The following is a 15,331-nucleotide window of genomic DNA, read 5'->3' as shown; positions in this document are numbered from 1 at the left end:
TTGTTTTTTATATTGGTTTTATATGTAATTATTTTTTGTTTTTATTCAGTCATTGGTGGAGCTAAGGATAATATTTGAATATTGTTTTTAATATTGTTGTGCAGCACTTTGGAAACATTTTGTTGTTTAAATGTGCTATATAAATAAAGTGGATTGGATTGGATTGTCACACCTGCCAGCTAGTCCAATTTCAGTCCTAACATGTCCAAACACGCATTTACTTATGTGAACAAGTCATTACCTGTGGTTGTCTCTTTAATGGACTGCATGCATGGCTGCCAGCTCCTCCGTGATTTGAAAGTCGGCAGTTATCCCACGTAAGAAGATGAGCAGCTGGGCGGTGTCACGTACATCACAGCTCTCATCCAAAGCCAGCGAAAAACAGTCAAAGTCTCCGGCATATCAGCGCAACAGAGTCCAATAAGCACTATACAATACACTATAAACTTTCCGTCAGAAAACGCCTTACTTTTTCTGGCGATTTTGTGAGAAATGACGAAACTTGTCCTGATGGCTGCATATCTGGGGGTGTGAAATTTGGCAAAAAGTCCTTGTTGGGTTTGCAGTTTTACCATCAACGCATCAGCCTCCCTTGCGCGCTCGTCATCAGACAGATTTCGGTATTTTTCCTTGTGCTTTGTCGTGAAGTGGCGATTCAAATTATATTCTTTAAACACAGCAACATGTGTACCACAAATTAAGCACATGGCTTTACCTTTAATTTATGTAAAGAAATACTTGGCAGTCCATGTCTTGTTGGAAACACGCCATTCGTCATCAACTGTTCTCTTTTTAGCGTCTCATCACTTGTCGCTGTGCACCTTCACTCACAGGTTACACCCGGACGGACATACGCCCATAAATAACACTTTTCAAAATAAAAGCAGCACAGTTGTTTTGCACGCACGACATAGATGTTTTTTAAAATGTATTTTGTAAATTGTGATTGCCGCTGTTCACATTCACTCACAATCACACACGCGCATACGTCCACACGGAAGTAATACAGATAACGTTTTTCAAAACAAAAGCAGCACCGTCTTATTGCACACTCGACATAGATACTTTTTAAAATTGATTTTGTATTTTATGATTGGCCTCACGCGGGCCGGATGTGGCCCGCGGGCCGCAGAATGCCCAGATCTGGTATATACTGTATGTCCTCCAATAAGCACACATTTTTTTCAATTTTAATCAAGTCTTTACAAAATGTAAACATGCTAGGCTACAGGCTACTAAGAGCTAGCAGCTACACAACTGCTTAGCACACAATAGCACACAAGCTAAACATACGTAATAATCATTGAAAAACAGCACGTGTCAATGTAAACAAGTATCAAATGATTACTGCTGCATATTACTTACACATACAAAGTCTCCAAGGCAGAAACATATTAGAAAGTATCCAGTAACAAACGTGTCCGCATCATGCAACTTACAGCGTCATGAGCGTAACTTAATGAATTATTGTGGCCACGAGTTGTCGCCAAAAAAACACAACAACTACTCCACTTCAACTTAAAGACAGCCTAAGTCCATTCCAGACGGTCAATAATAAATAGGTTAGTTTTTTTGTTTGACCTATTTCCCTTCATCAAACCTTCTATGACATTCCACACCACAAAATATCACAAGTATGTATGATCAATTTTTTTGCGGACATCATATCTGATTAATATCGGTAAAATATCAGGGCTCCAATACAGGTATCGTATCTGAAGGGAAAAAGTCACATCAGGACACCCCTAATTCTAATAACACACACTTAGGACACCGACTGACGGTAAACAACAAACCTATTTGTGAACAAATATGGACACACCAATACGCGACAATGTAACAATATCAACAAAATATAAATATATATTTTTTTACAATAAGTTGTTTTCATAAAATAAAGTCAAAAAAGGTAAAGAAAAGCAACAACTACTAGTTATTCAAATGATTTGACTTTTCAGGCCCAACACTTTCCTGTGCGCAAAAAATGTATTCCCTGAGTTGGTAAACTAAATATAAACCAGAAAATATATAAAATGAATTATTCATTATTATGATTATTTAACATATGAATTGAAATTATTATAATTATATGAACAGAATGCTACAATATGTTAAATATGCTTTTAAAATGCATCCGAAGACTTCATTGAAAAAAAATATATATATGTATGTATATTCTTTCATAGTTCTTTTTATTGATTTCACATTCACATTAACAACATATTCAAACCCTCTTCATCCCCTACCCCTGCTGTCACTAAAAACAAAAACAAAAAACAAAAGTAAGAGTACAAAAGTACCCGGAGTAAAACAAATAAAATAAATAAATAAATAAAGTTCAGTACAAGGCACTTAAAACAAAGTAATTGAAAACTGAAACATAATGTAGACGCAGCATGACAAGGCCATATTTAGGTACATATCTAGGGCTCTTCCTGCACTTGTGTAGAGGATTAGTCAAAAAAAGTCAAAAAAGGTCTCCACACTTTAAAAAACTTGTTTTCAGAGCCCCGTAATGTATATCTTATTTTCTCGAGCTTCAGGTTTGCTAGTACGTCCCTTATCCAGTGGGAGACTAAGGGTGGGACAGCATCCTTCCACTTCAACAATATCAGGCGGCGTGCGAGGAGGGTGGTAAAAGCAACTATTTTGTGACCCCCGACAGGTAGTTCCATCCCTTCAGGAATGATTCCAAATACAGAAATTAAAGGGTTTGGATCGATTTGAATTGTTAAGACCGTGGAGAGTGCTTCGAAGATGGACTTCCAGTACCCCTTTAGCTTCGGACAAAGCCAAAACATGTGTATTAATGTTGCGTTATCTAGTTTACATCTATCGCATAATGGGTTAATATGGGGAAATATTTTTGCTAATTTTGCTTTTGAGAAGTGCACCCGGTGTATCACTTTAAATTGGACCAGTGAGTGTCGTGCGCACATTGAAGATGAGTGAACCCTTTTCTCAATTTTTGCCCAGGTTACATCATCTATTGATATTTGGAGGTCTTGTTCCCATGCTGTTCTGATTCTTAGCATGGAAGTGCATTCTAATCCTGAGAGTAAATTAAGTATATGTGAGAAAAATATGTATGTATATATGTATGTTATTTTATTGTTTTTATTTTTTACTTGAAATTGAACTTAAAAATGTAATCAAACAAAAAGTTGTTTAATTTAGGTATTGGAGTACACAAAAGCGCACTCAGTTGTGTAGCCTGCGATATTATCGAGGGTACAAGACACTTTGACAATCGTGTTCCTCACACAAAATTCATCCCGCTGTTTTAATTAACGTTTGCGGAAGACAAAGCTGTCGTTTTGCTTTGATGCTTTCAAGTTTTCACGCCGAGCGTTGCAGCTGATGTGCCCCCCCCCCCCCCCCCCCCCCTTGTTGTCCCTGGGCTCCGTGAGCGACTGCATGACTCGCACTCACATTGAAGCCTTGCCTGGTTAGCATTGTCAGTTCTATTTGCGAATAACAGGGAAGATATGACACAGTATTCATATGCAAGGGGTGACAAATACACAAAATTAAATGGACGATGATTTGGTTATGAAGATAATTACCTTTGCAGGTGGTTTTTTAGCTTTATTATTAACCGCCGCTATCAATAACTTCTCAGGCGTAATCATCGTTTTTCTTCTAGGAATCTTACCTTGACACTGGTGTTGTAATAATTGTGTGAATGTCCAAGCATTCCCACATATAAGATTCTACACCAAAAATCATCTATTTATTATTATAATTATTATTATTATTATTATTATTATTATTATTATTATTATTGTTATTATTATTATTATTATTATTATTATTAATAATGTTATTGTGTCAACATGCAAGCATTCCCACATATAAGATTCTACACCAAAAAAATGATCTGGTTATTATTATTATTGTGTAAATTTCCAAGCATTCACACATATAAGATTCTTCACCAAAAAAATAATCTATTTATTATTATTATTATTATTATTATTATTATTATTATTATTATTATTATTATTATTGTTGTGTGAATGTCCAAGAATTCCTCAGCATGAAGTGCTCTAAAACTTGCTGGTAGACGGCTGCGTTGACCCTGGATCTCAGGAAACAGAGTGGACCGACACCAGCTGGACTGCTGCTGAGTGGTCCAAAGTCATGTTTTCTGACGAAAGCAAATTTTACATTTCCTTTGGAAATCGAGGTCCCAGAGTCTGGAGGAAGACAGGAGAGGCACAGGATCCACATTGCCTGAAGTCTAGTGTAAAGTTTCCACCATCAGTGATGGTTTGGGGTGCCATGTCATCTGCTGGTGTCGGTCCACTCTGTTTCCTGAGATCCAGGGTCAACGCAGCCGTCTACCAGCAAGTTTTAGAGCACTTCATGCTTCCTGCTGCTGACCTGCTCTATGGAGATGGAGATTTCAAGTTCCAACAGGACTTGGCGCCTGCACACAGCGCAAAATCTACCCGTGCCTGGTTTACGGACCATGGTATTTCTGTTCTAAATTGGCCCGCCAACTCCCCTGACCTTAGCTCCATAGAAAATCTGTGGGGTATTGTGAAAAGGAAGATGCAGAATGCCAGACCCAAAAACGCAGAAGAGTTGAAGGCCACTATCAGAGCAACCTGGGCTCTCATAACACCTGAGCAGTGCCAGAAACTCATCGACTCCATGCCACGCCGCATTTACGCAGTAATTGAGGCAAAAGGAGCTCCAACCAAGTATTGAGTATTGTACATGCTCATATTTTTCATTTTCATACTTTTCAGTTGGCCAACATTTCTAAAAATCCGTTTTTTGTATTAGCCTTAAGTAATATTCTAATTTTGTGACACACGGAATTTTGGATTTTCATTTGTTGCCACTTCAAATCATCAAAATTAAATGAAATAAACATTTGAATGCATCAGTCTGTGTGCAATGAATAAATATAATGTACAAGTTACACCTTTTGAATGCAATTACTGAAATAAATCAAGTTTTTCAAAATATTCTAATTTACTGGCTTTTACCTGTATACAAATCCCGTTTCCATATGAGTTGGGAAATTGTGTTAGATGTAAATATAAACGGAATACAATGATTTGCAAATCATTTTCAACCCATATTCAGTTGAATATGCTCCAAAGACAACATATTTGATGTTCAAACTCATAAACTGAGTTGTAACTGAGCTGCCACCTTAACGTGGTAGAGGAGTTTGCGTGTCCCAATGATCCTAGGAGCTATGTTGTCCGGGGCTTTATGCCCCCTGGTAGGGTCTCCCAAGACAAACTGGTCCTAGGTAAGGGATCAGACAAAGAGCAGCTCGAAGACCTCTATGAAGAAAACAACCAAGGAACCCAGATTTCCCTTGCCCGGACGCGGGTCACCAGGGCCCCCCTCTGGAGCCAGGCCCGGAGGTGGGGCACGATGGCGAGCGCCTGGTGGCCGGGCCTGTCCCCATGGGGCCCGGCCGGGCACAGCCCGAAGAGGCAACGTGGGTCCCCCCTCCAATGGGCTCACCACCCATAGCAGGGGTCATAGAGGTCGGGTGCGATGTGAGCTGGGCGGCAGCCGAGGGCAGGGCACTTGGCGGTCCGATCCTCGGCTACAGAAGCTAGCTCTTGGGACGTGGAACGTCACCTCGCTGGGGGGGAAGGAGCCTGAGCTAGTGCGCGAGGTGGAGAAGTTCCGGCTAGATATAGTCGGACTCACTTCGACGCACAGCAAGGGCTCTGGAACCAGTTCTCTTGAGAGGGGCTGGACTCTCTTCCACTCTGGCGTTGCCGGCAGTGAGAGGCGACGGGCTGGGGTGGCAATTCTTGTTGCCCCCGGCTCAGAGCCTGTACGTTGGAGTTCAACCCAGTGGACGAAAGGGTCGCTTCCCTCCGCCTTCGGGTGGGGGAACGGGTCCTGACTGTAGTTTGCGCTTACGCGCCAAACCGCAGCTCAGAGTACCCACCCTTTTTGGATTCACTCGAGGGAGTACTTGAGAGTGCTCCCCCGGGTGATTCCCTCATTCTACTGGGGGACTTCAATGCTCATGTTGGCAGCGACAGTGAAACCTGGAGAGGCGTGATTGGGAAGAATGGCTGCCCGGATCTGAACCCGAGCGGTGTTTTGTTATTGGACTTTTGTGCCCGTCACGGATTGTGCATAACGAACACCATGTTCAAACATAAGGGTGTCCATATGTGCACTTGGCACCAGGACACCCTGATGTTCCATGATCGACTTTGTAGTTGTGTCATCGGATTTGCGGCCTCATGTTTTGGACACTCGGGTGAAGAGAGGGGCGGAGATTTCTACCGATCACCACCTGGTGGTGAGTTGGCTGCGATGGTGGGGGAGGATGCCGGACAGACCTGGCAGGCCCAAACGCATTGTGAGGGTTTGCTGGGAACGTCTGGCAGAGTCTCCTGTCAGAGAGAGTTTCAATTACCACCTCCGGAAGAACTTTGAACATGTCACGAGGGAGGTGCTGGACATTGAGTCCGAATGGACCATGTTCCGCGCCTCTATTGTCGAGGCGGCTGATTGGAGCTGTGGCCGCAAGCTGGTTGGTGCTTGTCGTGGCGGTAATCCTAGAACCCGTTGGTGGACACCGGCGGTGAGGGATGCCGTCAAGCTGAAGAAGGAGTCCTATCGGGTTCTTTTGGCTCATAGAACTCCTGAGGCAGCGGACAAGTACCGACAGGCCAAGCGGTGTGCGGCTTCAGCGGTCGCAGAGGCAAAAACTCGGACATGGGAGGAGTTCGGTGAGGCCATGGAAAATGACTTCCGGACGGCTTCGAAGCAATTCTGGACCACCATCCGCCGCCTCAGGAAGGGGAAGCAGTGCACTATCAACACCGTGTATGGCGAGGATGGTGTTCCACTGACCTCGACTGCGGATGTTGTGGATCGGTGGAGGGAATACTTCGAAGACCTCCTCAATCCCACCAACACGTCTTTCTATGAGGAAGCAGTGCCTGGGGAGTCTGTGGTGGGCTCTCCTATTTCTGGGGCTGAGGTTGCTGAGGTAGTTAAAAAGCTCCTCGGTGGCAAGGCCCCGGGGGTAGATGAGATTCGCCCGGAGTTCCTTAAGGCTCTGGATGCTGTGGGGCTGTCTTGGTTGACAAGACTCTGCAGCATCGCGTGGACATCGGGGGCGGTACCACTGGATTGGCAGACCGGGGTGGTGGTTCCTCTCTTTAAGAAGGGGAACCGGAGGGTGTGTTCTAACTATCGTGGGATCACACTCCTCAGCCTTCCCGGTAAGGTCTATTCAGGTGTACTGGAGAGGAGGCTACGCCGGATAGTCGAACCTCGGATTCAGGAGGAACAGTGTGGTTTTCGTCCTGGTCGTGGAACTGTGGACCAGCTCTATACTCTCGGCAGGGTCCTTGAGGGTGCATGGGAGTTTGCCCAACCAGTCTACATGTGTTTTGTGGACTTGGAGAAGGCATTCGACCGTGTCCCTCGGGAAGTCCTGTGGGGAGTGCTCAGAGAGTACGGGGTATCGGACTGTCTGATTGTGGCAGTCCGCTCCCTGTATGATCAGTGCCAGAGCTTGGTCCGCATTGCCGGTAGTAAGTCGGACACGTTTCCGGTGAGGGTTGGACTCCGCCAAGGCTGCCCTTTGTCACCGATTCTGTTCATAACTTTTATGGACAGAATTTCTAGGCGCAGTCAAGGCGTTGAGGGGATCTGGTTTGGTGGCTGCAGGGTTAGGTCTCTGCTTTTCGCAGATGATGTGGTCCTGATGGCTTCATCTGGCCAGGATCTTCAGCTCTCACTGGATCGGTTCGCAGCTGAGTGTGAAGCGACTGGGATGAGAATCAGCACCTCCAAGTCCGAGTCCATGGTTCTCGCCCGGAAAAGGGTGGAGTGCCATCTCCGGGTTGGAGAGGAGATCTTGCCCCAAGTGGAGGAGTTCAAGTACCTCGGAGTCTTGTTCACGAGTGAGGGAAGAGTGGATCGTGAGATCGACAGGCGGATCGGTGCGGCGTCTTCAGTAATGCGGACGCTGTATCGATCCGTTGTGGTGAAGAAGGAGCTGAGCCGTAAGGCAAAGCTCTCAATTTACCGGCCGATCTACGTTCCCATCCTCACCTATGGTCATGAGCTTTGGGTTATGACCGAAAGGACAAGATCACGGGTACAAGCGGCCGAAATGAGTTTCCTCCGCCGGGTGGCGGGGCTCTCCCTTAGAGATAGGGTGAGAAGCTCTGACATCCGGGAGGAGCTCAAAGTAAAGCCGCTACTCCTCCACATCGAGAGGAGCCAGATGAGGTGGTTCGGGCATCTGGTCAGGATGCCACCCGAACGCCTCCCTAGGGAGGTGTTTAGGGCACGTCCGACCGGTAGGAGGCCGCGGGGAAGACCCAGGACACGTTGGGAAGACTATGTCTCCCGGCTGGCCGGGGAACGCCTCGGGGTCCCACAGGAAGAGCTGTACGAAGTGGCTGGGGAGAGGGAAGTCTGGGCTTCCCTGCTTAGGCTGCTGCCCCCGCGACCCGACCTCGGATAAGCGGAAGAAGATGGATGGATGGATGGAGACTCATAAACTTTATTTTTTTTGCAAATAATCATTAACTTTAGAATTTGATGCCAGCAACACGTGACAAAGAAGTTGGGAAAGGTGGTAATACATACTGATAAAGTTGAGGAATGCTCATCAAACACTTATTTGGAACATCTCACAGGTGTGCAGGCAAACTGGAAACAGGTGGGTGCCATGATTGGGTATAAAAGTAGATTCCATGTAATGCTCAGTCATTCACAAACAAGGATGGGGCGAGGGTCACCACTTTGTCAACAAATACGTGACCAAATTGTTGAACAGTTTAAGAAAAACCTTTCTCAAGCAGCTATTGCAAGAAATTTAGGGATTTCACCATCTACGGTCCGTAATATCATCAAAGGGTTCAGAATATCTGGAGAAATCACTGCATGTAAGCAGCTAAGCCTGTGACCTTCGATCCTTTAAGCTGTACTGCATCAACAAGCGACATCAGTGTGTAAAGGATATCACCACATGGGCTCAGAAACACTTCAGAAACCCACTGTCAGTAACTACAGTTGGTCGCTACATCTGTAAGTGCAAGTTAAAACTCTCCTATGCAAGGCAAAAACCGTTTATCAACAACACCCAGAAACGCCGTCGGCTTAGCTGGGCCTGAGCTCATCTTGGATGGACTGATACAAAGTGGAAAAATGTTCTGTGGTCTGACGAGCCCACATTTCAAATTGTTTTTGGACCAAAGAGGAAAAGAACCATCCGGATTGTTATAGGCACAAAGATGAAAAGCCAGCATCTGTGATGGTATGGGGGTGCATTAGTGCCCAATACATGGGTAACTTACACATCTGTGAAGGCACCATTAATGCTCAAAGGTACATACAGGTTTTGGAGCAACATATGTTGCCATCCAAGCAACGTGATCATGGACGCCCCTGCTTTTTTCAGCAAGACAATGCCAAGCAACGTGTTACATCAACGTGGCTTCATAGTAAAAGAGTGCGGGTACTAGACTGGCCTGCCTGTAGTCCAGACCTGTCTCCCATTGAAAATGTGTGGCGCATTATGAAGCCTAAAATACCACAACGGAGACCCCCGGACTGTTGAACAACTTAAGCTGTACATCAAGCAAGAATGGGAAATAATTCCACTTTAGAGCTTAAAAAATGTGTCTCCTCAGTTCCCAAACGTTTACTGAGTGTTGTTAAAAGGAAAGGCCATGTAACACAGCAAATTCTAAGTTAATTATTATTTGCAAAAAAAAATAAAGTTTATGAGTTTGAACATCAAATATCTTGTCTTTGTCTTTGTGCATTCAATTGAATATGGGTGCATTCAATTGAATATGGGTGCATTCAATTGAATATGGGTTGAAAAGGATTTGCAAATCATTGTATTCCGTTTATATTTACATCTAACACAATTTCCTGACTCATATTGAAACAGGGTTTGTAAGATTCTACACCAAAAATCATCTTTTTATTATTATTATTATTATTATTATTATTGTTATTGTGTGAATGTCCAAGCATTCGCACATACAAGATTCTACACCAAAAAAATAATGTATTTATTTTATTATTATTATTATTAATATTATTATTATTATTATTATTATTATTAGTAGTAGTAGTATTGTTGTTGTTGTGTGAATGTCCAAGCATTCCCACATACAACATTCTACACCAAAATATCATCTATTTATTATTATTATTATTATTATTATTATTATTATTATTATTATTATTATTATTATTATTGTCATTGTGTGAATGTCCAAGCATTCCAAGATATAAGATTCTCCATCCATCCATCCATTTTCTACTGCTTAATCCCTTCGGGGTCGCGGGGGGCGCTGGAGCCTATCTCAGCTACACAAAAAAATCATCTATTTATTATTTATCCCCTGCAAAAGTTTGGCATGCTCCTCAGCCCACAGTTCTCATCCGATCAGAACCGTTAAAGTATCAAAATGTTCGTCTCAACAGGGAATCGTAAACTCCCTTAAATTAATTCTAGAAAAATATCCCGGATTACGCAGAATTCCCGGTTTTCCGGGACATGTTGCCCATTGAAAATGAATGGGCCAATTTTAAAACTTGCACAACTCCCACATTTCTCACCCGATTCGAACCAACCACACATTCCACTCACCTTGGACAATCAAGTTGAAAAAAAATTCCCGGTTTTCCAAAGCCCTATTTTCACCTCTTCCTGGAAAGTTTACACAGTTCACATTTTTCAACCGCTTTTGACCATTCCACCTTCAAAACATTCCTCTTAGTTGAGACAACAAACGCTCCTATTTAATTTTTGTACAAATTCCCGGCTTTCCCGAAATTCCAGGAATTCCGAAATATCCATTCTCATTTCAAACTGATAGTATGTTAACATTTTTCAACCGATTCCAAAAATTCTAACAGCAACCCATTTATATCCATCCATCCATCCATTTTCTACCGCTTGTCCCTTTCGGGGTCGCGGGGGGTGCTGGAGCCTATCTCATTTGCATTTGGGCGGAAGGCGGGGTACAGCCTGGACAAGTCGCCACCTTATCACAAGGCCAACACAGATGAACAGACAACATCCACACTCACATTCATGTACCTGGGGATAGGTTGATTGGCAACACTAAATTGGCCCATTTTTATCATCTAAGACAATTGTGGTTGTATGTATATTTTCAAAAAATCACAGTTTTCTCGAAATTTCTACATTTCCAGTAAATTCCCATTCAAATGAATAGATATTTTCATTAGATGCCCTATCTTCTGAAAATGTTGCGGTATTTTTTAACCAGTTTTCGACCTTTCATCCATCCACCCACACTACTCTTCCGATATATCAAACGCAAAACATGTTTTGTGTTTCCCCAAATTCCCGATTTTAACCGGGATTTTCTCCCCATTGACAATGTATGGGCAATATTCAATCTACTGCAAATCCCACATTTCTCATCCGATTTGAACCGATTCTGAATTGAATCGTCACATTAGGAATGAGGCGCCGGAAGTTGGCAGACCCGTCAGCGATCCTGTTCTGTCTCCCTGTAATGTTTGTCTGCTCTTGAATTGGGATTGTGCTGAAAATCTTAAATTCCCCTCGAGGATTAGTAAAGTACTTCTGATTCTGATTCTGAATCTGAATCAATTAGGACAGTAACAATTAATCAATTAATTTGATTAGAAAAAAGCTTTGATTTATATTATGTTGCTTTAATTAATCGTTTATTAAAGTAACTAATAAAAACGGATGAAATATTGACTGCATGGATTACTGAAACGGGTCATAGTTTCCGCATGGCCGCTACAAAAGAGCGTACATGAGAGCCGTGGTGTGCGAGGCTGTTTTTTTTTTTTTTTTGATAATGCCCACATGGCGAAATATATATGTTGATGATAAGCATTTATTAGAATAAGAGAATGAAGGCTATGGCAAGCAGAACATGTTTTATCTAAACTATTTTCTTTGAGATACACATTGAAGCAACAGGGTTTCCTCTAAACTGGCAAGGGGGGCGTGGTTATGGGCGTGGTCACAATGGTGTGTATTTCCTGTTTTGGCAGTGCCATTTTGCTGATCAAAGTATTTTTTCGGTGGTCCAGTTTTCGGTACATCACTTGTCAATAGTGCGCAAATAATAAACTATATATATATATATATATATACAGTATATATATATATATATATATATATATAAATATATGTATATATATATATATATATATATATATATATATATATATATATATAAAAATTCATACTGTAACAACCAGCTAATGTTAATGTTTTATGTTCGTGTGGTTTGGATTTGATGTCAGTTTTTTCCATGTTTGCCTGAAAGGTGTTGGCGGAGAATGAGGAAGTGTTGTGTGTCCGGGGAAGCGCGGACTCACGAGACGAAAGTGTTTGCAAGGGAGGTAAAACCTGTTGGAATTGTGCCATTTGTTATTATAAGATTGGTAGTAAAAGTTAAAAATAGTGTCAGACTTTGTGTGATTTCGTCTGGGGGCTACAATATATTATATTACTTTATTTGTTTTCAATTAATAAAAAAAACACAATTATTTTCAAGGTTTGGCGGTGACTAAAATGCCACATTCTATTACATTTTATCTGATTACTTGATTAATCAAACAAACAATTGTATTTTCTGGACTATAAGGCGTACCGAAATATACGCCACACCCACTACATTTTAGAAAAAAATTATATTTTTTCCATATATTAGCAGCGAAAAAAATAGATTTGTTTTTAATTTTTTTTTTTAATCTGTCTTGTCCAGCCACTCAGACAAATCATATTGTTGATGTAGATGATCATATTTGTTGTACAGATTTACTTTAGAAAAGATAAATCTAGGATATTCCTCTTGTTTCCCTATTTGTATTTGACTATATTACTTTATTTTAAGTAATATAGAAGTGTATCAGAGCTGTTTATCATTTCATGGAGGAATGTAGTTAATCACAGAACTGGCACCCAATCTTTAAAAAAAAAAAGTATTGATTTTGAATCGAGGATCGTTATAAATCGACAGTCGATTCTGAATCTAATCGTTACCCCCAAGAACCGAATCGAATCGAATCAAATCGTTTTGTGTCCAAAGATTCACAGCTGTTTTTGCTGCAAAAGACTATAAGCCGCAGATGTATGAATTGTAAAATTAGTTATTTACACAGAAATATTTTTTAAATGTTTATTTACATACTTTTAATTGTTTCCAAACAGTGTCTGTACTCGGCAGTAAAACGGTAGATCAAACAAAACAGAAGCCATCGTCATGGACCCACGAGTTGCGGAAGCTAGCTCTCCAATCAGCTAAACAGACTCAATAACTCCACGGTGACGTTTTGGTGAATTTACTGAAACTGAAACAATACAAAAAGAATGCCATTGTAAGTTAACAATACTAACACAGACACTTGTAGACGTGTGAGCATATTAGCTAATGCTAACGACACTAGCGTCATTATATTACGAAAGCATGGACAATGCTTGAAAACACTCCTACAGACATCGCACATGGGACGGTTTAGTAAGTAAGAATTGTTTTAGGTATATTGTAAAACTTGCAAACGTTGATTAGAGCGATGGATGAAGAATCCTTTTGAGCACAAACACCCTGGACAATTTTACTTTCGGTTTGAAGCAAAACAGGAAGTACATTTTCAACTCGCAGCACCTGCAGTGAGCAAACTTGTCCAAAAGATGGCGTCATAGCACAAACAATAACACACCATTCCAGTCCTCTGCTTGGGGTTATTGAAAGCTATTGAACACAAAATATTATGGCAATTAGTGATAAAAAAAATCCATACATTTGCCGCACCGCTTCATAACCGCAGGGTTCAAAGTGTAGGAAAAAGTAGTGTCTTATAGTCCGGAATGCACGCTAATTGATAGATTACGGCAGGCCTACCTTTAAATACGTCAATTTTATGAAGTGCAATCAGGTGACTCACCAGCCTCTGATCACTATTCAGGAGGGTTTATTTGCCAACGTCGAACACTAATTTCAATATTGTCTGTATATTGAATTGCACTTTCGTGAAATACCACAGGTGTGTGTGTGTGTGTGTGTGTGTGTGTGTGTGTGTGTGTGTGTGTGTGTGTGTGTGTGTGTGTGTGTGTGTGTGTGTGTGTGTGTGTGTGTGTGATACAATGATAGCCACCTAGGTCGACCAACATCTGTGTGGAAAGTCAGTGGATGGACATTGAAATAACATTGAAATATAATTGAAATAACATTTGTCTTGACCATACTTAACAATATAGCGTTTTCCACAGGTGTGGTTCCAGAATGCTCGGGCCAAATTCCGGAGGAATCTTCTGCGACAAGAAAGCACGGGTGCAGACAAGACATCCGACGGCTCCACGCTGCAGGGCGGGACCCCATCCGGCCCTGCCTCCGAGCTCTCCAACGCCTCCATGAGCCCCTCCAGCACTCCCACCACCCTGACAGACTTGACCAACCCCAGCATGCCCACGGTCACCTCGGTTCTCAGCTCGGTGGCGGGCGGCCTGGACGTCCACGAGTGCCGCAGCCCGTCACAGACCACGCTGACCAGCCTTTTCTGACCCACCTAATGAGCGCCTGTCCGCCACACCTGCTGAATTCGCTCTTCTCCGCGTGAACATGCGCGTCTTGTTCGCTCGAGGATCGTTGGCCCCACGCAAGGAACTCTCCTCGTTGTTTAGGTGTCGTCATCTTGTTGAGAACCGAGCAGACTTGACTTGCATTTTTCAATGTTTACAGAAAGAGACTACAAAAAAAACAAGATTACTCTTTTGGAATTGGTTTTCCAGCACAGTATTTATGTTGTTGTACAAGAGTCATTGTTAGATGGATTGTAACTTTTTTCTTTGGGGAAATCTGAGATTAAAAAAGTGAAAATATCCACTGACCGCAATGTTCTCGACAGTCTTTTTGCCAACGTGTCCTCAATCCAGTTCTTTTACTTAAAGCCCCACTGAAGAACTTTCACTTTTGGTTGGTTTTGGCGGCGCCAGTGGACCAAAGCGGTAGTGTTTTGCCAGAAGAAGATCACATTTCCAATGTGTCAAACTGACATGATGTCTGCTGTAATATTGTCACAAGTATTAGGTCTGTAATGGCTATGCTGATGTTAGATAGCAGACGCTATCAAGAAATGATCTTGGATCGTTCTGCAAACATGACGCTACTACCAAGAATGTATCGGGGCGGATGCAGGTTTGAAGCAAAGAAAGACCGGCGAGAGAGTTTTTTTCAAAGGAAGTAGTGTGGAACTATTGAGCTGGTGGCAATTAATTGCTACCACGCAAATTTCAGATAACTAACATTAACATTAGCATTTTGATTTGAGCATCAAAAGT

At 42.2% G+C, this 15,331-nt stretch overlaps 1 protein-coding gene across 2 annotated transcripts in view; it reads left to right on the top strand.

Moving 5' to 3' along the window:
- lhx2b (LIM homeobox 2b) overlaps positions 1 to 15,064 on the top strand; it is a 31,749-nt gene extending 16,685 nt beyond the window's left edge. For both annotated transcript variants that reach the window (XM_061980574.1, XM_061980573.1), the window contains exon 5: positions 14,264 to 15,064. In XM_061980574.1, coding sequence (XP_061836558.1) covers positions 14,264 to 14,554 — 291 coding nt within the window. In that variant the 3' untranslated portion in view covers positions 14,555 to 15,064. The remainder of the gene's footprint in view (positions 1 to 14,263) is intronic.
- Positions 15,065 to 15,331: the final 267 nt, after the last annotated feature.

This window comes from Nerophis lumbriciformis, linkage group LG20, assembly GCF_033978685.3.
Source record: "Nerophis lumbriciformis linkage group LG20, RoL_Nlum_v2.1, whole genome shotgun sequence".
Taxonomy (NCBI): Eukaryota; Metazoa; Chordata; class Actinopteri; order Syngnathiformes; family Syngnathidae; genus Nerophis; species Nerophis lumbriciformis.
Note: the sequence above shows the minus strand (reverse complement) of the source record. Positions and strands in the feature narration are given on the sequence as shown.